This window comes from Poecile atricapillus, chromosome 3 (genome assembly GCF_030490865.1).
Source record: "Poecile atricapillus isolate bPoeAtr1 chromosome 3, bPoeAtr1.hap1, whole genome shotgun sequence".
Classification (NCBI taxonomy): domain Eukaryota; kingdom Metazoa; phylum Chordata; class Aves; order Passeriformes; family Paridae; genus Poecile; species Poecile atricapillus.
This window is the reverse complement of record NC_081251.1, coordinates 77510551-77535075: the sequence shown is the minus strand read 5'-3', so window position 1 is coordinate 77535075 and position 24525 is coordinate 77510551. Positions and strand designations below refer to the sequence as shown.

Here is a 24525-nt window from a genome sequence, read left to right as displayed (position 1 = left end):
ACTGTTCCCTTGATTTCTTAGTCCAAACTATCTCACATGAGCACAGGTTCCCTGTGCAACACATATTTCTCTCCTCTGTGCCAAATCAAATAACAATAAACAAGCAGGGAAGGAAAAACATGAGAAATGTTAAAAAAATTTCAACATATTGAAAAAATAAAATTGCAAGATTCAAAATCACACAGGAAGAATTGGAATAATAATTTAAAAAGATACATATTTTTTAAAAAAAACAAACATGCTTCCTGTACTAAGCTCTTTGCTCTCAAACATACCCTACAACAGCGAAACTACTGTACAGTGGAATTGGACTATTTAAAATCACATATAATGGCCAATACTAAACATTGAAAAAAAAAAAAAAGTGACCAAACTTGGAGTATAAATCCTTGCTTTGGGCAAGGGAGATTATTATACAGCTTGATAAGAAGAGTGCACTGATATTTGAAAAAATCCAGTTCTTAGAGATGCTACCAAAAGTTCACAGCAGTCCTATTGCTTCTTTTAGAAATGGTTTGTTGAAGCCTAGCATGTTTGAGTAACTGGAACAGAGACAAAAATTTCAGTCTTCATCAGAAATAAAGAATTCAAGGTAACATTAATGAGATATATCAAACTGGAAGAAATGTACATTTCTATTTCTATTAAAGTGTTTTTCATTTTTCCCTATTCCCAATAGTTTAAACCATAACTGACCTATAATCCTCTTAACCCTTTCATTATTCCTGAGATTTTCAAATCTACAGCAATTCTTTTTGCACATCAAATAAGAATCCCAAGAACACGCACAGAACATTAATACTTTTTCCACAGGTTTCTAAAGTTCAAAAACGTTTGACTTACATTTTGCCTTGGGGACATGGAAATGTCTTTCAGAAACTGATGCATGTTCATTGGAATGAGGAAGTAATGTGGAGATGATTCCTATGGAATCACCACTTCAGTGATTAACAGTGGTATTACAGTTCTGTCTCACTATGAAAAGACACATACTTCTGTGGCTCTTGATGACTTTAAAAAGCATGAGCTGACATGAGAAAGGAAATGCAATAGCATTTTTATATGCAGAAATAGAAAAAGTCCTTAATCAGAAATTCACTTCAATGGATGACAAACAGAAAATGTTCTGTATGCATTTTAGAGAACTGCAGAAGTCTAAAAACACTCCTTCAGTAATATTTCATTTGAATAAGGAAAGGCTAAATATAGAGTTTAGTACTACATGTATTCTTGTCACTTATAAAGATGAGCATGAATCCACAAAAACTGTATCAGAAATACCCTTGGGACCTGTTTTAGTGATGGGCTTGGCAGTGCTAGGTTAACAGTTGGACTTGATCATCTTTAAAGGTTTTTCAAACCTATATGGTTCTGTGGTTATAAGCAGTAACAAAATTATGCTCATATAAGAAGAACATCTGGAAATTCATAGAACCACACCTGTTTCCAAGCACACCTGCACAGCTATGTACCATGTTTCTGGCTGAAACTGTTTTGAGACAGACACCAAAAATACAAAGCCCTCTTTCATTTAATGAATGATCCTAATTTGTGAAACAGTTTGAAAGATTTTTTTAAATTCACATTTAAAACAGCTAAAGTTGAGTCTTCCATTTTTGAATTAATGTAATTAAAATTTTTTATAAAAGTGACTTTTCTATAATTGGAGCAATGTAAGTGCTCCCAGCAGCTTCATCATTTTGAAGCTGCAGAAGTTCAGAGTGATTCTGGTAGACTAATGTGAAAAAACCCCACACTGACGTCTGTGTAGGATCACATTGAAACACGTATCAAATCACAGTGCACTTAACATTAAGATAATAATTATATCTTCTACAAATAATTTATAATTTTTTTAAACTAAACTGAAATTTTTCATTTGTTTTGATTTCCACTGTTTTCTCATATTGTCAATTATTCTATTTACATTTTTGCAACCAAAAGAATTAAAGCCTGCCATTCTGTCAAGAGACTAAATTCATACCAAAATACATACAGAACTAGTGTTTTGGGAAAAACACATTACCTAGTGTTTTTGTATGTTGCAAGTTGGTGCTTACAAAAATTGAAAACTGAAGAAAAATCAATTTTTAAATGAAACAAGGCTTGGGGGAGTAATAATGAAGGATTTTTTTTTTCCTTAAATAGCAGCAGTTGCAGTTTGTTGATAACTTATAACCAACAGCCTCAAGGCTTATTCATTCACATCACTGTAAAGAAGCACATACACTGTGAAGCTATTTAAGGGACAAACATAACTCCACAAACTTTGTCATAACAATGCAAAAATTAATATTTAATGATAAAATGTGACTTAATCTTCCAAAAATTGTAACAAGCAAGAGAAACCTAGAGGTTTCAACCCACGATTTAGTTAAGGTCATTTTTATTCTGTTCCAAACAGACTATTTTACTGGAACAGAAAAGAATGGCAAATCCTTGGAAATGCATCTGTAGGATCTCTATTATTTCCCACTTTGAGCAAGACACAAAACAAAAGACTTAGAGATTTAAGCCTTTGAACTGGAAGATTTCCCAGAAAGTAAAGATGTGTTTTCACAGTGATTGAGTCTAAAGAAAAACAAATCATCCCAAAACACAAGAAAAGTCTTTCAGCAACCAGAGGATCTCAACAAGCCATCAATTCAAATATCTGATGCAGGGTTACCTACCTGCTTCACAGTTAGGTAAAAAAAAAGAAGTTAAATGCACTCAAGTGCTTAAATTTTCTTTACTAGATTGTTATTGCTGGAAATTCTGGTTGAAAATTCATAAAAATTAGGAGTGCTCTTGCACCTCAGTCTGGTTCAGTTCTACAACTGTATAGAGTGGTTTGCAGCTGATAAAGGGAAAATGTGTCATTTCCCTAGGAAATAAGGGAACAGGACATGCCTGTAGTTCAGGTTGTCTCAAGCTGCATTAGCAACATGTCTAATATAGGTTGTCTTCTGAAATTTCTTCAGTGGTGCCTTACTGAAAGATTACACTGATCCTTGGCTCTGCTAAGTATGCAACTTGCCAGAGGAATTGACAGCAACTGGAGTCATGGGGCTTAGTTGGCTGGCTATTAGTTGATTGCCATAGCATCAGATTTTTGTTTTATGGTCAGTGGTTTTATTTCTTCTCTCTCTACAAAGATGGCATTTTGTTTCATTTCCTGCTTTTAAAAAATAAGAATTGATTCAGTGAGGGAATGGGTTGTAGTTCAGGAGGCAAAGTTTCCAAAAGTGTCATTATTTCAGTACCTTTTTCACAAATACACTGGATAACAAAAGCTGTAAGTTGACAGCTGCAAGTCAGTCAGGTATGTTCTGCCAATATGTGACAAAACTGGGAATTGTACTGCCCAGAGAATAGCATTTGAATGTCCAACACCTGCCACTTTCAAGGTCATGGTGTTTGTGTGTCCCTTCCAGCCCAGGACACTCTGTGATTCCTGGGTGACTCAGCCACTGCTACAAGGTGCACAACAAGAAGTAGAAGCCCAGAGGCTGCCAGACCTCAGTTTCTGTTGGCTGTGCATGAACTCAGCCATAAAAACCATGCCACTGAAACAACCATTTGGTATCTAAAGTTAGATAAATATATTTCCTGACACCATCTGTGGCCAAGCAGGAGATACCTACAGAGCCGTATGGACACTCTGTGATTCCTGGGTGACTCAGCCACTGCTACAAGGTGCACAACAAGAAGTAGAAGCCCAGAGGCTGCCAGACCTCAGTTTCTGTTGGCTGTGCATGAACTCAGCCATAAAAACCATGCCACTGAAACAACCATTTGGTATCTAAAGTTAGATAAATATATTTCCTGACACCATCTGTGGCCAAGCAGGAGATACCTACAGAGCCGTATGGACACACCACCTTGCAACTGTCATGCTAGGGAAGACACAGAGGAGGTTACACCAGAGCAGGTGAATGACTCTGGAAAAAGGAATTTGTGTAGCTTTCAAAAGGAAATTTGAAGCTTTCAAGGAAGAGATACACATAACAAGTATAAAATAAGCATTGACAGAAACATTTAATTATTACATCCCACATTTAACCTATGCATACTTGAATATCTAAGAGTTCTACTTCAGTGCAAAAGATGAAATACAATTATTTTCTCTTTCATTCCAAATAGCATCTGACCAAAGTTCCTCCCTCCTGCAAGACATCAGAGGTTTATTATCTGATGCTGAACAGCTCTTTTGAAGTGTACCATACCTGTCTCCTCACATTCATTACTGAAATTCTAACATAGTTAGAATTGTTACAAAGAATTACTCTTTTAAGTGCCACAGTACTTGAAGAAAAGTGACGAAATCTTACCGCTACGTTTCCATTGCACCCTTGGGACTGGCAAACTCCTCCTATTCTGTTGGGAATTAGCACGTCATCCCAGCATGATGGGCCCTTCAAAATAAAACCCAAGCATACAAAGATTACAAGCTACTTCATAAACAAACATTAAAACTTGGTTTTGTTGCTGCTTTTCCTACTCTTGTTTATTTTAGATTCTAGCTAGATGGTTTTATTATGATTACACTGAGAGAGACCACTGAGGTTATACAACAATATTCACCAGTAAAGCCCAGCCATGGACAGGACATGTGGTCCCTCCACCCTGATGTCAATGTTGTAAACAGGCGCCAATAGTAGGTCACATTTTCTCAGCTAAAGACAGGGACTGAGTTTATCACAATTAAAAATGTACAAAGACTCATTGTCTGGTTTAACACTCTTTACACATGGGCCTGAAGCTGACTTAAGGGGAAAAAGGGAAAAAAGATAACAGTTGGAAGTACAATATACAATTAGAAAAACTATAAATAGATTTACTGGCTCTAGATAAAACCTTTAGTTAACTGTAATACAACAAAATGAAAACGTTAAGTGGGAATTGTTATTAGATTTCTGGATATTTACATTAACTTCAATATTTATCAGATATTATTAAAGAAACCTAAAAATTCACTAACCCTCCCATAACAAACCATTTAAAATCCCAGAAAATAACTGTCAGAAAATCCTTATCAAAATTTACAACGACGTTTGGAATATACACATTTCACTTATATTACAAAACAGAAAAAAAGTAAAGATTGCAAATCATCAGTATTTCACAAATGCAAAATAGTGTGATTAACAGGATGATCTATCAAAGAAGAAAATTTATATATATAGCATATCCATGATATGCTATATGATATGTAGATATAGCATATCTACAAAAATATTTTGCATCACAAAAAAATTAATTGATGCTCATATTGACACTTCCTTTTTATATTAATTTCACACCAATTAATATTTAATTTACAGAAAATAATGTTAGTCTGAGCAATAGATATGAAGCGTACAAGTACCCACATACATAGCAGAAATAAACAACTAAGTTATAAAAACATTTGGTACTTTGAGTACTTGGTGTTTGGGACAGAATCAGTGCCCAGGAAATAGCAGAAAATCTTTACCCAGAAGAGAAATTATAGCAGTCAAGATGTTAACCACATTAGTGAAATTAGTGCCTACTTAAAACACAGTTGAATTACAAAGTAATCCAGTGTCACATCTAGATTCATCTCCTTTTAATTCTGTATGAGACACTTCAGCATTTTGTGGGAGCAGCTGAAATGATTTTAGAGTTATCTCAGTAGAGTGAATTTAATTGTAAAATGTTGATCCAGCCTTCTGGAAAGTTGAATAAAACAAGTTGGTCTTCACTGAGCTCCACTCTCTAGTGTCATCCCACTGAAGTGCTGGCATTTGAGATAGGTAAAAAAAAGAGCTTTAACATGTGTATGTTTAACTGCAGGCAGACACAAGGGTGACAAATCATAGTTTTGAGTCCTTGGGTGAACACTGCTGCAGTGGAGTTAGTATCAAGTAACAATAGTTGCTACTGGGGGTAGGAGGGGGAACCACCTTGAATTTATGATATAAAACATCTGAAAAATAAAATTTTCCATCAATGATTTTAGTGAATTTTTGACCTGTCATGAAATTTTAGCATTCCAGAAATTTTGCAGGAAGAACAGTAAGGCCACCTTAAAATGCAGCACAAAGAATTACTACCTTTTAATTGCTTTCAACTCAGTATTTCAATTTTTTTTTAATGCCCCCCATTTATATATTTTTCCCCATGCCACCAAAGATTGTACAGGTATATAGTATTCCTTCTACAATAGTTTACTTTTCAGGAAAGAAAGTAATCTACCCTCACATTTATTATATCAATGCTGTTCCTTATCTTTTACTTTTCATCTCTTAACTGCTCTTCCAACTGTATCATTTTGGAATATGAAGGACATCACACAGTGCACATGAGTTATGTGTTGGACCAGTGAATAGGAAGATGATGTCTATGAATTTGTGCAAGTCCTCCTAAATACTCATTAAAATGTAATTTACTTTTCTGATAGTTACTAAGCACCAAGGCAGCATTTTGGTGGAGTTATCTGTCAGAGCCCCTAGATATCATTTCTACATATAACATCTATCTCAAAATCCATCTCACATATATAAAATCTGGAGGGTTTTTTTCTCAGTGCACATCACTTAATAGTGACATACATTGAATTTCATTCAACAGCAGTTGAAATGTGCAACCTAAGGTCCATAGAGAGGCTTCTAGGGGGTACTTTCTAGGTTCCTCCATACTGAACCCACCTGTTTGTTTCCATAGATCAACCAGCTACACCTCTCACTCTCCAAGCCTATGGCAATCACCTAATGGACCTGTACACTTTCTCCTCCTGCTACAGTTTAAATGGACTCAGCAACAGTTTTTTCTGCTGTTTGCAGTTAAGTAACTTCAGGGGTTTTGCCTGACTAATTGAATTTCTATATTTAAGGTTGTGGAATTAGGGTTTTTTTTTGTGTTGTTTTTTTTTTTTTTTTGCTTTCTAGTAGTTTAGTTATCACTGTTAAAGACCAGATCTTCATTAATAACATTATAAACCAGGTCCCCCTTAGGTCCTCCTTTCCTCAGTTCTTTGAGCAACTTTTCCATAACATAACCTGATAGTATTCAGAAGTTTAGTCCTGGGAACATGATTTGACATGATACTTACATAATTTACATTCAAGCAATTTAATGATCCCATTATGACAGTTTTTCCTACACTTCAAGATTTTGCTTTTCCCCAACATGTTAGGCTTGCTATCATTATCTGGTCACACAGCTGTTAAAGGGAGTAATATTTTCTCCTCTTTTGAGGCCTGGACTTTTAATCCATAAGGATAACATCTAACTCACTGACTTGTTAAAGACAACCAAGACTAACAAGTTAATATTTGATTAACATCTATCCCTCTTCCTGCGTATTCATATTTATTAACATACATTTATTAAAATACATTTTTCAAATTAGAAGAATTCAACAGTTTTTTGGTTTGTTTTTTTTCTAGCTTGTGTAGCTAGAAATCCTTACATGATTTCTATTTGGGAAGATGATACTAAAAAAAAAAAAAGGATGAGAAATAAGAAGCAAGTGGGCTTTATAAAACTTGGGATCTAAGAAAGGAATGGGGATTATTATTTCATTTGAACAAAAAAAGCCCCAGAAACATATTTATTCAAATCCCAAGAAAAGCCTTTAAAATTTTTTTTTCATCTGGTACTGGTAACATGGGACAATCATTATTCCTGTTTCTTTATCCTTTTGTGATTAATAGTAGAGTCTCAAAGTTAATGATGCTACACCAGCATATACACAAAAAAATAGACACACCAAGATAATTAAAAAGAGTGTGCAGAAGCAGTTCTACACAATATGTTATCAGCTCTGGTACTAATTATCTTGATTTTATAAGAAGAAAATATTTCAAACTAAACTTCTTAGAGGATTTAATATTTTATTTCACTGAAGTTACTTCAGGTAAAAACTTCCCAAGTATTTATTTGTTTGCAGGTATGGGTACATAATCACAAAAAGGTAAGAAGGCATAATAATTCTCAAGCTAGAACAAAACCTCAAAACATCCACAGGATCATTTATAAGGTTGAGCTTCTAGAAAAATGTTTTTTTTAAAGAAACCAAAAAGAGATGTATTGATACAGTGTTGACTACCATTAGAATTTAACCACTACAGGTAGCACTATATCAGGTCCAAATATGCTTAGTATGAGAAATATATTTTATTAATTAACAGTAACAACAATAATAGAAATTTTGCAGTCATCTTTAAGTTCTTATTTCCAAAGGAAAGCTAATGTGCCACATGGCTTGGTATGAACTTATAGTGCTCTCCCTCTCTGCAATCATATGCTCATGACATTTCTCAAGCACACAAGAGTACTTTGCACACAAAGCAGCGCGCTATTTGAAATAAAAATGTCATCTTCCACTAAAGGCAGGTTAGAGTATACACAAAGGGAACTAGGAGCATGGTCTCATGTTACCAGCAACTATCAACTGCTCACTCACACTGTAGCTAACATTTCCTATTTCTTCCTTCATAAAACCCCCCACAGTATTTGTCACTTCTTTACTTTTACTCTTATGATGGATATAAAACCCATAAGAAAGTCAGATGCATTTAACTCCTTTGGTAACATTAACCAGACCCAGCTTTAAGTCAACACTGGTTTCTTTTTTTCTGTTCTAGCAAAAGTTAGATCAAGTTCTTAAGGCACAAGAAGGCATTGATCCAGTAAGAATTATAGACTGGCAGAATATAATGGGTTTCAGCCTGTTTGGCATTGATGAGTGGAGAGAAAAAAAAGTAATAAAACAATAATCAGAGAGCCTCTATTCCACACCTCATTTTCCAAATTAGTAAGAGGAAAAATCTCCTTTTCCACATCTGTTCTTGGCATTCTTCATGGCCATATTTTATTATTAATGGTAACCTAACATATTTTCAAAAGATTTAGTGTGCTTGAAAATTTTAGTTTTCCACCTTCAAAACAAAAATAGAAGAAAAGACATTTGTCCTTGAAAAACACTGTTCATCCAAAATGTTAATGTTTCTTTAGTGACAGTACTACTAAATGTCATTGCTATAATTGAGTCAAAACACAATTAGGAATTCTGGCAAGATAAACACTTTGAAATGCAATTTTTGTATCATTCTTTCTTCAGTCTAAGAAAAGCCTGTCAACCTGCAGGCCAGCCAATCACTTGTGGTATTATAACGCTGCAAGCTCTAGTGTTTGTAATTATTACTTCACATTAATCAAGAACATACTGTGAGAGGAACAAAGCCTTCTGATTGCGAGATTAGAGCAACTGCCCCTCTTGTACCCAGCCAAATGGCTCACAGAGAAAGCTGTGCATTAAAATAAACATATCAGAGAAGACTTTTCCAGTGTATAAATGGGAAAATGACATAATAAAGAAAGAAATAGAACGCCACTAAACAGAAAAAGTCATATCAAATGTACCTGAGTATTTCCCAAATAACTAAGTACGGAAATTGTTGTGGTTTGAGCATATGGCAGTTGTTCCTTCCCTTTTTGAGGGGGAAGACATGGAAAAAAAGTTGGTGAATGGTATATTAAGCTTGAAGTGAAGCTCCTATGCAGCATATGAAGAACAAGGAGGACTGAGATGTTTTTTCACTGTATGAGGGAAGTACTGGAAGTCTGTGTATATTCCACTAGTATATTGTACTGATGCCCACTACAAAGGGCAGTACTGTGTCTTTTCACAGTGCTTTTTTATCCTGTTTTATCTTGTATTGCAAAACCCAAAAAAAAATTTCATCAAGAACATCTTAAAAAAAAATTTAAAAAAAAAAATCCTCCAAATCAGAAATACCATCTAGAGATCTTGGATGACAAATTATTCAAAATGTGGTTGCTGACAGAACTGTTGACCTGTGAAGTCAGGGAAAGGTGAGAACCAGAGGTCAGCGATAGAAAACAGTGATTCATCAAAGACTGAATCACTTAAAAGGCAGGAAATTATCCATATGTTCAATGATTTGTATTTTGCCTGCTTTGTATTTTCCTCTAGTGAACAATATGTAGCAGAGTATCATTAAAACACATCTATGTATTTGCTACTATCTACATGAGAGACATAAATTATTAAACCAATGACCCAACCAAGAAAAAACTATTACTGCAGAAGGATTTTTAAAGTTATGTAAGAAATAATTTCAAGGTCTTGAGAGGATTTAAAAATCAGCATACAGGACACAGGAAAAGTGTTAAATCTGACACAAATCATGCAAACATTCAGGCTCCTCTGCAAAGTTATGGCTACTGATTTGTCTATGTGAGAGTATTTGAAGAGCTAAACATTGTAGAGGGAACGCTCAGCATGATTTCAGCATCTTGAGACAGTAAGACAGAAAAAACCTCCCAAAATACAAGGTTTATTAATAAAAAATTATTTCTTTTTTGCCACTCTAACAGCAGTATCCACACCAAGCTAGCACAATTCACTGCTTCCAATGCCAGTACAGGTGGACAGCTCTGCCTCCCAGACAGTAAAGACCAAGATGTATCCTAATGGTAAGCATGCATCTCTCCTATGAGAAAAGACTGAAAGAGGTTTTTTTTCAGCCTGGAGAAGTAAAGATTAATCTGTGATCTAAATACAGCCTTTCACCACCTCAAGGGAACTTACAGGAAAGATGCATGGGGACCTTTCACAAGAGCATGTATTGACAGGACAAGGGGGCTTCAAGCTAAAGGAGAGTAGGTTTAGATTCAGTATGAGGAAAGAATTCCTTACTAGGATGGTGGTGAGACACTGGAGCAGGTTGCCCAAAGTTGTTGATGCCCTATCCCTGGAAATGTTCAAGGCACTTTGGAAATGGCACTGAGCAACGTGGTTTAATGCAAGGTGTCCTGGCCTATGGCAGAGGGCCAAATGATCTTTAAGGTCCCCTCCAACCTAACTTATTCTATGATTTCTACTAAATGCTTAGATATCATGTAGCTATTCTTTTTTATCCTAAGCAAAACTGAACCACGGCATCCAATCTATCACAAAATGCATTTCTCCAAATTCCCAAAGCCCAGCCTAACAGCATCCCTCATGAGAGAGGGAAGATAAAAATAACTTGTTTAAGAGATTACTCCTGAATTAGCCATTAAGTTCTTGCTAGCCTTTTACAGATGTTCTACTTAAACACTTGAACTTTTATTATGGTAGGTAATCTATGGGTGGGAAAAACTGTCAAATGGGCAACTTTTAGGACAAAAATCATCTGCTTAACCACAAAGCTTAACACAAAGGAATAGGTAATTAAAATTTACCTACAACTTATGCAGATTGCTACAAAGACCATTCCCAGCAGGGAGAGATTAGTTTTTGTTTCAAAGCTATGATTTTTTTTTTTTTTTTTTTTTTTTTTTTTTTAATATTTCTGATGAGACTGATACAAACTGGCTAGCACACAGGAACACATTTTTGCAGGTAAAGCTAAGCAATTTACTGTGGACTGACTTTGACATGGAATCTCCCACACAAGAGGGAGCATGAAATAGAAGAGGACTACTAAATGAGTCTTGGGGTTGATTTTAAAGAGGTTTGTAATACAGGCATGGGAGGACTGGAGCTAACTGCTCAGTCTAAACAGCATATTAAAGAATCCATCAGAAGGAATGCTTCTCTTATTACTGACTTTGGTTATTAGACCAAATCAATAAAGCACATGGATAGCTTTATTTATATGAGAAGCAGGGCTGAAGAAAAGTCAATCACATGCTTTAAGTCTTTGTGGGGATTGAACCTACTAGTTTGATTTATAGTAGGATCCTAGAGATGAAATTTTCCTGTAAGAATGACCAGCCTAATTATTAAATTGACAGTTCTATGTCAATAGTTATAACTCTTCCAAAATTAAGTAGCAGGCAATTAGCTGAACTGCTCATAGATGTGTAATTATGAACACTTCCTGCATGACAGTTATTTAAAATGAAACATGAGAGGATCACATCTGTAACTAAAAATGTAGGTAAGTATAGCAAAAATAATAATATTATTTTATTGATCATTGCCTTTTCTTTCTTAACACAGATTTCTTTATTAAAAAAAAAAAAGAAGAAAAGAAAACACATGTATGAGATGCTTTTAATAAGTTCTGGTCTTTCTTTTCTTTTATACTGTTTATAGTACAAAGATTTACAAGAGTCATCCTACTGGATCTCAACTAAATAATGAAGGCTCATAAAAGTCACCCAAGATAAAGGTCTGCAGATTCATCTCTTCACTAATAATATTTTAAAGTGTGCATTGTGCTGCTAGCACAAGCACTTTCTCATATAAGCAAAAGAAAATTATTCAAAGTGTGCTTTTAAACATGTATTTTGGTTGGTCCTTCCCAGTAAAAAGGAAAAAAAAGAGAATAAAGATAATTCAAATACAACTGCAGCTGAAAAATTGAACTAAGTAGTCCTGCTGCTGCTCTAAACTTTGGTCTTGAATGAGAGATAGAACCATAAGAAGAAGTGGATGTAAAGCCTCCTAAACCAAACAACCAAACTTCATTCAAATCATCTGTCAGACTAATGATTTCTAATCTATAAATGCTCTCTATCTAGATGGCATAAAATACTTTTTCAAGGCTGAAAAAAGAAAATAACTGGAGAAAGCACCTGCAATTCTCTAAACATACCTGGAACTTACTGTGTCCATTGAAATTATAACATTAAAAAAATAAACTAAAATCTACAGTTACAAGTGTTAACACCAGCAGATCTCACTGACGTCAGCAGCCCTCTGGCTTCAGTTGCTCTTCCTGCTGTGGTGACTTTTCAGGGCTTCTTCCACAGCGGAGCAGGCAGAGGAAGGGGAGCTGAAGGGCAGGAGAAATCAAAACTTCTATGACCCATCCCTGTTCTCTTTCCAGCTGGGATGTGCTCACAGTTATTTGAGCCACGACTGTCAACATACAAAAAAATAGTATGTTTTGAGGACTTTTGGCTGGAATCAGAAAGTGCAAAAGCCATTTTGTTTCTCTACCTAAAACACTCCTGTTCCCATATTTTCCCTTCTTAAGTCACAGTTACAAACTGTAAAAACTGTCAGAACTTGGATAAAATTTACTGGGTACCTCAACTTTTTCTGAAGCGGCAGCTGCCCCCAGGACATGGATTTTGTCCCGCAGGACTTTCTTTGCAGAGAAGAGCAGCCCAGCACCCATGGGTGCCCAGCTCCATGCAGGGTGAGAGGGGGCTGCTGGGGCCTGAGCACAGCCCTTGGGGCAATGACAGACCTGGCACAATTTTGAAAATGTGATTAGCATAGATTATCAGTAATCACAAGTCAGAGAGCCCCAGAGGAGCTGCAGAAGAGTGTCAGCCATTCAGAGGTGAAGCATTCTCAGGATCAGGCAGCAAACCCTCATGTCCTTCGGCTCTCCAGAAGTGGGTGGCAGTGTTAACATTCAGTAAACATGCTTCAAATCCACTACTAAACCATGCTGCTGATTCTGGAACTCATAATAAATCAGGATTACACTGAATTTCTTAAGGCAAATCTCTCAGAACAGAGTAGGTGAAGAAACATTTTCTTTGTGAATGTATTTTTTTACCAACTACAACTATAAACCTATGTCAAATATGAAACCATTTAATCTGAAAGTTTTGAGCTACAGAAACATTTAAGCAACTCCATACATTTTAGGCATAGAAGATTATTCCAGTCCAGCAAATTGGATACATCATCTGCATAGGAAATATATGGATAAAATGAAGTAGTACACAAAAATAAAAAAATCTAAGATAAGCCAATATACAAGTCAGGGTCTGCAGTTAACATAGTCCTAATAATACCAATTAGACACCTTGCAATTCAAACTAATATGAATTGAAGTTAAACAAAGGCAATAAACCAAAGATGTAAAATAAAAATCCAAGCCTCATAAATATTCCACAATAATAATTTAAGCCAGATGTAATAATTGTGTGCCAGATCATTAAACTTTAACCTTTTTTATTTATGTATTTTATTTTTTACTAAGATGAAAAGGCAAAAACCTTTTGACACAGAGACAAAGCTAAAGAACTTCCACTGTTGGCAATACTTGGAGAAGCCCTCAGCCCAAGATGCACTTGTGGAAGGCACTGTTAGACTCCACATCCAGAGACAACAATCCATTCATACCATACCGGGCTATGGTAAATCCACATGCAATGGATACTGCCCTTAGCTACATGGTCCTGCCATTCCCCCTCATTCTCTGAGCTGTCATTACTGCTTCCTTATTTCTGCTCTTTTTACTTTGTCCAAAGGGTCTCTCTCCCATTCCTGTGGAAAGACATACACCCACCCCAAGGATACGACATACATCTTAAAAAACCCCAACTAACCAACCACAAAACCAAAATAAGCCCAAAACACCAAACAAACCAAAAATCTCCCTGCCCCCACCCCAGAATCTATTTTGCATTTTTACTAAGAATAAATTTCTCAGCTAATCACTAAAGCTAAAGGGCCTTCGCAATCTAGCAAGAGATTCGCTTCATAAGGTGTTCAATTTTTTCCCTTACTGCGCGTATATCAAACTGTAAAATCAAGATTACACACTACAGTATCTGAGGAAAATAGATTGCTATATCATCCATTTTTGATTTTACACATAATCAGAAGCCCTGAAAGACAAAACTATATCAATTTCAGCAAGAATACTTCAATATTCCAAAAGGAAAGGTTATAGCATATCAAAGACTTTTTTTTTTTCCTAAAAAGGGAAACTAAACAAAAATATTGCCTTAGATTTTTTTTCCTGAATTCTAAAATTACTGTAAACTTTACATATGCACCAATGTATTCACAAACAAAAATATTTTTATTTTAGCTGTTAAGAAATACAAGCAACCTTGTAATAAGTGCATTGTTCAGATTCATTTGAGAACCATTTAAGATTACGTTGCATGCATGGTGTTTTTAGAGGGTTTTTTTTCCCCTAAAACATGATCCTGCCACCACACATAAGAGAAAAGATGATTCTTTAAGCATTTTACATGAGAACATAACTAGCGTTGAAGAATTAAGATTGTAGCAGGCAGTTTAGGATCCCGCCTTTGCCATGAAATACTGCATATGCTGGAAGGAGTTGATCCAAACCACTCACTTAATCACGGCATTCTTTAGGTTGCAAGGGATCTTTTAAGGTCATCTACTCCAACCTCCCTGCAATAAACAGGGACAACTTCTACTAGAACAGGTTGCTCAGAGGCTCATCCAATCTGACCTTGAACATTTCCAGGGATGGAACATCCACCACCTCTCTGACAGCCTGTTCCATTGTCTCACCACCCACAGTGTGGGAAACAACTTTCTTATTTCCAGTCTAAATGTACCCTCTCTTCCAGGTAAAACCATTACCCTTGCCCTGCCACAACAGGCCCTACTAGAAAGTCTGTCCACCTCCTTATAAGCCCCCTTTAAGCACAGAAAGGCCACACCCCTGGCTCCCTGGAGCCTGGAGCAACCTCAGCTTTCTCAGCCTGTCTTTCAAGAAGAGATGCTCCAGCCCTCACACCATTTTTGTGGGATAACCACAAAATATATAAAACCACAATGTTTTATTAACACAGAGATATATTCCTATAATCTAGTATCAATTTTCCCAACTTTTTCTTCTCCTAAAGCAGTGCTTTAAAAAACAGCTCAGTCTTTTTTACCATTTCATCTCTCTGCGCATGAATCTTGAATTATTTTGAATTATTCCTGACTTATTTTCTATATATTGGCACAACCAGAAAATATGTTAAGCCCATCTTTGTGGTTTTCACAAAAATCATTGAAAAGGTGAATGAACTCAGGCTAAAGGGACATTTGAAATTAACTCTCCCATTGTCTAACAGAAGCTCTTCAGGCCCCTGCATAACAGTAAAGGGTGTCCCAACACCTGAATTTTGTAAGAACTTCATCTAGTTTGTTCATACAAGGTGATCTCTGTGGATGTCTTGCCGGATAAGCCTTTGAAGGATATTAAACTGGAGAAATGCCTCATTTCTTTATACCTGCTCTGAATAATTTATATCATTCTAGGAGCTGAATTTCTTAAATAAGAGGAATTTTGGGCATAAGCACTGACTATTCCTGTGCTCCAGTGTTCTGAAGAGACACTCACAAGGCTTAAAGGGCAACACAGCAGGACATCACTGGGATAACTCCACCCCACACCCACCTTGTTCGAGGCTCACCTGTGCTTTTCTAGGTTTAGCCTTTGATTTCCTTCCACACAGCAGAGTCGGATACTCTCCGCTATAAAATGATTAACTCTCGAGACACAGATGGTACATCAGAAGCCACTTCACAAGCATCAGAAAGTATAGAAATAAGTTATATTGAAAGGTGACTGCAATCAGGATGTTTTGAAATGCGTAATTCAGGACAGATCAGCTAGAAGCTACACGAGACATCATTTAATTTCACAGTGAAGTTCAAATTTCCACTGAATCCTGAACAGCCTGAGTAGAAGATTTTAGTTTTGTAGACAAGATATCTGTATTTCATTTACAAAGGTTATGACTTGCATTCAAATGACTGAATCCATTTCAGGCTTAGACCACCTGTAAAACCAAGTATGCTAATCATTTCAGAAAAGAGTAAGCCCTCAGACATAAAATCAGGGTACTTCTACACTGGCATGAAGGTAATTTCAAATTTCCACAAACTTTAACATATTTTATTCTGGAGACAGAGTTCCCTTTTATTCAGTATCTCTTTTGTCACGTGGAAAGAAAACAGATATATTATTTAAATGTTTAGCATTTTATAATAACATTTTAACTATCACTGTGATGTTTTCTTTGGCTGATGGCTCGATGTAAACTGTGACAACAAATAAAATTGATTAACTGGAATTAATATTATGATTAATTCACAGTTCAGTGCCTATGGCAGTGGCCTAATCAGTAGTTTTTATTTATTTTCATCATCAGGCTTAGCTATAACAAATTCAGTTATGATAATGAAAAGGATCTAGAACTGGCACTTTATAATCAGAACATAGATGTGGAGTACAATATATATTACTAAACCAGGCAGAGCTTCCTCAAATACACACACACACACACACTAGCACAACTGCTGTCTATAGCTCTGTTCCTCTATTCCAGGTACCACGTATTTCCCTATGACTCAGTCCCTATATCAGGCATGAGCTGCTCATCTTTATTTCAAGTTTTGGTCTCGTCTGAACAGACATCTCCAGAGCAACTAATAGCCCAGAACTGCAACTCTGTTAACAAGATAATTGCAATTTAAACAAATTACAAAACAAAAATTGTAATTTTTGTGAAGAGAAGGCAGGGCCTTCTCTTCACAAAGACAGAAGAATTCACAAAGACCCATCACCTTTATAAGCCCAGTCTGTACACTAGAAATCTTAATGAATTATCTCTGTGTTGCAAAAAATTGATACCAGATATTACAGAGTGAACAACTCTGATGAAAACCAAAAGGGTCAAATACATTGAATCTCCTTAGGATAAGAGGGAAATAAAGTAATTCATCATCTTCGTACAACATTTTTGCCTTCATCCCTCAAGTTACAAAGTCTTTGACTTCTCTATACCCATAATTTTTAAAAAAAGCTACCAAAAGGATGCCACACAAAGTTGGAGTCTTTTAGGGGGGACAGGACATATCAGGAGCAAAAAAATTTAAAAAATGATCTAATGTCTCTTTTCATAACTTCACCAATGAGGAATGCCAGAAAGAGTCAAAAATCAGGAAAATAGTACATAATAAATAAAAAACTCTAATATACATGAACAAGAGTGCTATTTTAAACATCAGTGTTATGCTACCCTCCTTTTAATTCATGCCAATATTCTTCCATCAATTCAACTGATGTTCAATTGAACAATTTCCAAATTAATAGATCACAAGTTTTCCCTCTTATACAATTTCTACAATTTTCCACAGTGATGAAAACCAAAAAAAATTCTGAAGTTACTGTGCATTCAGACAATACATTTAGATTTGAAAAAGAAAAAGAAAAGCAAATCCAAAATAAATCACACTTTAGAATTTAAGTGATATAAAGAATACACATTCATGCTCTTTAGTTTCTGAGCTCCTTCCTGTTTAATTTTTTCAAGCTCCCAGAGGCAGAAAACTTTTGAAAATAAGCTTTATTCTCTAGAGCATTGTTTCTCCCACCACATGGACTATAGATGGACATTTAAGTATGATAACAATTCACAATCATTTAATTACACTGTGCGAATATTCGTGTGCTGCATTGGACAAATTCCCATCGGGTATAACTCCTCTGAGATAAAGGATACCAAAAGCAAAGAAGAAAATCCTATTACAAACAGGAAAGAGAAGACTGCAATTTTGTAGTAATCAAATAATTGTGTTGGAGAAAGTGTTTGTAGTCCAGTATCTAACAGGAATAGTTGGGATTTGAAAAAAGAAGTTTCTGTTCAGAGTTCTCACTTGCCTACTGAGTGGCTGTAGGAATGAGACTTTCTCTCCTGGCCCACTATTTTCTAAATCCATAATATACTAATTTTGTTCATATTGCCTTGGAGCTATTGAGAAAATTTCACTTTTAAATTTAGCAGAACTTATAACTTAGCATTAAACTAAAAAAATATTAATAAGAGCATTGGTTTAGAAATAAAAGTTATTACAGCAATGAAAGTTTGAAGCAGTCCTCCTGGCTTTTGTCATAAAATTCTATTTTCCAATGAAATTGGAAGAAGGATTTGTTCTCTATTCAGATCTTTAAAAAAAAAAAAATCCTTAATCAGTGTTCTCTGATACTTTAATTTTTAATTTTGTTTCTCTTCAGCAGACTTAGAGATTGTATTTTCCATTACATTAGGGGAAACTGCCTCCTCAGAAAAACAAACTGCCTTTTACAATCATGGTTTGCAATTAATTTCTTGTCTTTAATGTAAGCATAGAATTAATCTATCAACTCATGCATTGTCACTTTTGTCTAATTATGCTGTATGATCACAGAAAATACACTGCATTACAAAAAATACACATATATTGGTAAGTGTCCGTGTATCCACTATTTTAAAGCATTTCCCTGGAAAGCCTTCTCAAGGTGGGAGAGAAACAACAGCAGCAACAACAAAAAAAGCAAAACACAACAAAATCCCCAGCCCTTAATAGCTCATTTATAGCTGTCTTATATTTTCCATTATAGCAATCTCCATTATCTCATATTGATATGCATATGTCAGCTATATTCAGCCTTGTCTCATTTGTTATAAAAGCAATGACCTTTCAAACACTTTCCTAGCCTTCCTTTAAAAGAAATAACTACAAACATGCATGTGAGTGTCAGTGAAGTGGAAAATTGCCTTTTGAAACAAGTAAACCATCCTCCCCACCCTATTAAGGAAACCGTAGGACTGAACAACAACAACAACAAGCATGCTGAGCCACATAAGGCTGATTTCACTGTGCATGCTCCTAAAAAAAGTCCTTGACATTGCGAATGTTTGCCTTGAGTATAGGTCCCAGAGCCAAACCTCCATCTGGAAGAGATTTGAACTACCATCCAGAGGCATTTCAGGATCTGAACCAAAAGGTTTACAGCATTACAATCCAGTTAATTCTATTGCTTCTAATTCCAGCTGGACTTAAAGTCTTATCTCTGCACTCCAGGCCTTCAGATACAGCCTATCACGGTAGCACCAATTCCCAGAAAATTCAACTCCATGACCCAAGTGAGATTAAATCCCTCCAGATAGCCCAAGTAAATGGCTCATAACTCGTTTCTGTCACTTTCACTAATGCCTTTGTAACGTGAAAGAAACCAGCAAAGGTGTAAATATCTACAAATTATTAACTGCACTTTTTCTCTTGACTCCTATCAGTGATTCCAGTTGTCTGGTTCCTGCTGAGAGCATCACAGATATTTACTGGCAGAACTTTCTGTTTAAATACTGCACTAATCAGCTACTGAATATTTGTACTCTATACCTGAGTGTTGCTATTTTTGATTAAACACACACAGAGATGTGGAAATATAAATAAATAAAGAAACATCAAGAAGAAGAGGAGATACATCTTTGATGTAAACTGGATTTAAACTCCCTCAAGTCAGGTAATCCCGCAGCACATCTTGTGTTAAGTAGTTTCACCCAAAAGAAAGCACATGTAAGCTGAAAGGGAGCATTTCAAGACATGACATATTTAGTTTCTATTTATCAGGACACATTTATTTTAATGAACTAAAGACACAACTCCCAAATATTCCTTTAGGATAAACAAAAGAAAAAGGTAATTATCTTCTTAAAATACTGTAGATTCATAAAGAGACATTCCTGTGCAAAGCAAAGCCTGAATAAAAACCTGCAGCACAAACCTGGATGGTACTCAGAGATAGCTCTTGTCAAACAAAGGTAGCAGGTTTTTATTTTTTAAATTTTTTTAAAATCTTTTTTATTTCACGTTTTTCTTTTGCTTTGTTTTTGTTTTCCCAGACAAAGACTTTGGAGATGCACAAGAAGGAAATAAGCAAAGGGTAAGTAAACCAAATTGCTTCCCAAAGCAGCCTCCAGTATTAGAAAGAAATGTGTTCCAATAGGAAATTTCTAAAGATTCCAGTAAAAAAAAAAAAAAAATCATAAACAGTCAAGTGATTTTGTAATTCCAGGCTAATGCAGTTCTGTCTGTCCAGAACAGTGCAGAAAAATAGGTAAGAGAAAACAAACAAATAAACAAACAAAAAACCTACCAGAAGCACTGCTGTTTTCTTTCCAGGACAAGAAAGAGACCCTAAAAAGCCTTTGGGCACAGCAGATGTCCACCATCAAACTTCATCGTTGCCCAACACTAGGAAAGCTCTCCCTCAGTACTTTCAGCAGTTTGCCTTCAACACTGAGGCAGATCGCAGGGCCAGGAGCACCACGTACAGGTGAGCAGGATTGTCACTACACAGTTGTATATCAGATGCAGCCGAGTTCCCAAATCAGAAGGGTGACTGCTGGCAGGGGACACTGGTCACTGACAAGGCTCTTGGTGGACCCTTGCTGAGTGCTAAAGCTACAGGACAAAGGCTTGGCTCTGTCTGCCGAGACAGCAGCTGGATTCACTTGCAGACTAGGCAGAAGAAGTAATCAAGGCAAGGCAGGGAAAAGCTGAGGCAATCAAGAGCTAGGGTCAGAAGCTCTGGACTCTGTAAATGCCAATGGCTCCAGTTTGGTCACATCCTAGCTGGTGGAGAACAGGGAACATTGGCAATGTACATTTTACAAAAATACACATCTGTATTTTTAATCAGGTACTGACTGGGGGATGCCAGCATTATTACTGGGAAGGTGCACACAAAAACTCTTTTCTGATAATAAGTCCAGACAACACTATATCCTCAATTGTTCTCAGGGTGCTCTCACCTGAACTGGTTAAAGCAGGAACATGAAAATTACTCAGAATTAAAAAACGCAAAGGAAGCACTTTCTATTTAACAGTTAAAGCAGCCAAGGAAGCTGAAACTCCGTTTATGGCTTATTTAAGTACCTTAAGTAACTTAAGTAGAAAAGGACTTTGTGGCTATGCAAACCCAATGAAGTTCGATCTGCAGGTTTACTCAGCAAAAGGGAAATTACTTGGTGTCAGTGAGGCAGGTGACCCATATTTTGTTTTAATATGAAAATGAGGAGAAATCCTAGCCAGCACAGCTGAGTTTACCAATTGTAAGACTGTGACCATGCGCTAAAAGACAGAAAGCCTTGATAATCTCTTTTGTGGCACATAATAAATTACCATAATAAAGGTATAAAAATGGCCCCCATTTTTAATAAACTGTATGTTATAACTCATGGTACACAGATCCTAAGAAAACCCTGTACATCCATCAGCATTCCACATATTTTGTTTTACTTGAAGCGAACTTTGTAATTCTGAACAAGGTAAATGACTTGATGGATTCACTCAGCTGAGACTGTCTTTATTTGACTTCAATAATATTTATGCAAACTAACAACTTTATTTTTTGGTATTTATCCAAAATACTGAAGCTTCTAAGCATGTTAAGCATATTTTCACTCTCTGTTTACCATTTTTAAGTGACACCAATGAATGAGGCAATATTTTTTCCTACATTAACACTGATTGTATTATATTGACACAAGAGGTTCAGGCTCTAAATATTTTAGACATTGCACCACTTAGTTTTGAAGAGTTATGCAACTACGATGGCAAAGACCCATGATGGAAATGGTGATGCAATAGTAAATCACAGTTCCACTCACATTCAGACTCCTGTTCTCACTTTGAAAGCCTGGTCCAGAGACACCTTCAGTGGTATTTATTTAACTAAATATAGACATTTTATGTGTGAGCAAGACTGCCTATGTTCTCTTTATAACAGAGAAAAATACATCGTTTCAGAGCTGGATCATCTTATTCTCAAGAAAATGTCTAGGACAAGTCGGATGATTTGTGTCCTGAAATTGTCTACTCCTTTTTACTACAACATAGAGTGAACTCCAGCATGAATATCTGTCTGATAAATGTTTAAGTTTAGGTGAGGGGAATCCATTTCTTACTGATACTCAGAAGAGAACTGGTTTTGCTTTGCTGGTTTTGACATAGCAATTATTGAAGACTTCCTTTTCCTTAAAACAACCTCTGATATTGTTTACACCTCTTCAGGAGATAGGATTCATAATAAAAGGGGCTTATAGAAGTGATATGTCTTTAGCACATGTTCATACAGCAAATAAAGAAATAAGTGTTTGAATACACTTAGAGGCTTATTAAATAAGGCATAATAATGGGAATGAAAAGTGGCATTACCAACATAAAAGAAAATGTCTGGGAAAACTTGCTGTGTCTAGACTTACCCAAATCCCCTTGGCCACAATACTAAGTATAGAGATTAGGTGAAAAATATGTAGCTGAAGACAGAAGTAAGCAGGGGCAGGCAAGAGATCTCCAACCAGAAATATTTTCAAAAGTGAATAAAAAGTGTATTCATGAGGGCCAGAATTAGATGCTCACATGTCTGCTAATGTTCAGCTTGAAAAAATAAACAGTAATTAGCATTTTTTCTGGCTCAAGGATGAATAAGTGAAACTGACAGATAAAAGAGAAGTTTGCTTCCTGTTTTTTTGCTTCTTGAGAATGCTGGAAGTATTAATCTGAAATCAGACTGATCAAATCATTGTAACTATGTTATTGAGCATCTAGTTAAAACTGAAAGAACCTTTATTTTATAGCACTTCAATTAGATTTTTATTTTAAGGAGAACCCTGAAATTTTATTACTTGTGTATAGTTTCCATTCTTACTTTGCTATCCAGCTTACATTTTCATTTGATGATGCTTTTTTTTTTCTTATTAAAGATGACACATGCCTTCTAATGCATGACAGTAGTTTGAACAAAATTAAAAGCGGGTATAATGTTTGGGCTTCCTTGCATGTGATTACATGCCAGAATACTATAAGCCAAGTTGAAGAATACATCAAATGCCATCAGTCAATCTGTAGATTACTAACACTTAAATTAATTGATAACGTGCATTATAAGTGCACATTAACAAGCATTGAAATAAGGAAGAAGCAGATCCTACTACACCTTGGTCAACAGTAGTGGTCTTGAGCAAAGCTCAGTTTTCCTCCTTTCCCTAGATTTATATGGTTCCTCACAGCTGAAGGTAGGGGGCCATGATGACTTTTTGTTGCTAACAAGTATGATGTACAAAACAAGTATTACATCCTGTTTTTCTTGAGCCTTAATTACACTTCTATAATGACATGAGAATATCTCTTTATTTGAGCAGGTGTATGTATTTAATCCCTGGAAGAGGTCACACTAGCTCAGCAACCCGCTGTCACAGCAGTCCAGCTGCTTAACCAAGTCAGAAAGTATTGCTGTGGCAAGGCAGAAAAGGATTTAAGATTTCAGAGAAGAGGAAAGCTGAGTCCAGCCTCATTAGACTTTATCTCAAATAGGAAGCAAAGAAATAAAGGGCCTTCTTAAAAGGACAGTTTAGGCATCCTAGGGAAAAAACTTCTCATGAGAAAAATTAAATTTGGAGATTTTTACTTTTTATCTTTTGCTTTTAGCAAAGTTGGCAGTGGTTCTAACAATGCCAAAGGCTTAAGATTATGCTCTACACAAAAAAAGGACACAAGTTTAATTTTACTCTTTTTCAGTCTGTAATAAAAAGTACCAGGATCTTTGGTGTCTTTGACAACAGAGGTATGAGTGTCACTTTGCACTTTCAAAACAGCTTGCCATTTTCAACAGAAAAAAATATTTTATCCCAAAGTACATTCTTCTAGAAATGAATCTGGTATATGGCTGCAGTATCATACTGAACAGTTCATTTATGATTGATATACATTTTTTATTTTTAACATTATTAAAATATTTTCCTTAGAGAAACATCTTGTGTTTTTATCTCTGTAATTTTTGGCTCCAGTCTGCACTCCTTAATCACTAGTATAAGACATTATGATTTGACATGAACAAAATAAAAATCAGAGTTATGCACAAAGCTGAGAATATATGTTAAAATGTACTTCTAGTCTAGAGACTGGATATGAATTGTGCCTTTGCAGAGTTTTGTATTCCAAAGCCTTGTGAAAAAAGTAATTCTGAGACCTTGCTGACTGCAGATCACATTTTTAGATACCTAAACTAA

At 35.8% G+C, this 24525-nt stretch overlaps 1 protein-coding gene across 1 annotated transcript in view; it reads right to left on the bottom strand.

Annotated features, from left to right (window-relative positions):
• The window catches only part of PRKN (parkin RBR E3 ubiquitin protein ligase), a 700273-nt gene that overhangs the window by 376678 nt on the left and 299070 nt on the right, over positions 1–24525 (bottom strand). Inside the window, exon 5 of the mRNA XM_058836200.1 lies at positions 4314–4397. Coding sequence (XP_058692183.1) covers positions 4314–4397 — 84 coding nt within the window. The remainder of the gene's footprint in view (positions 1–4313; positions 4398–24525) is intronic.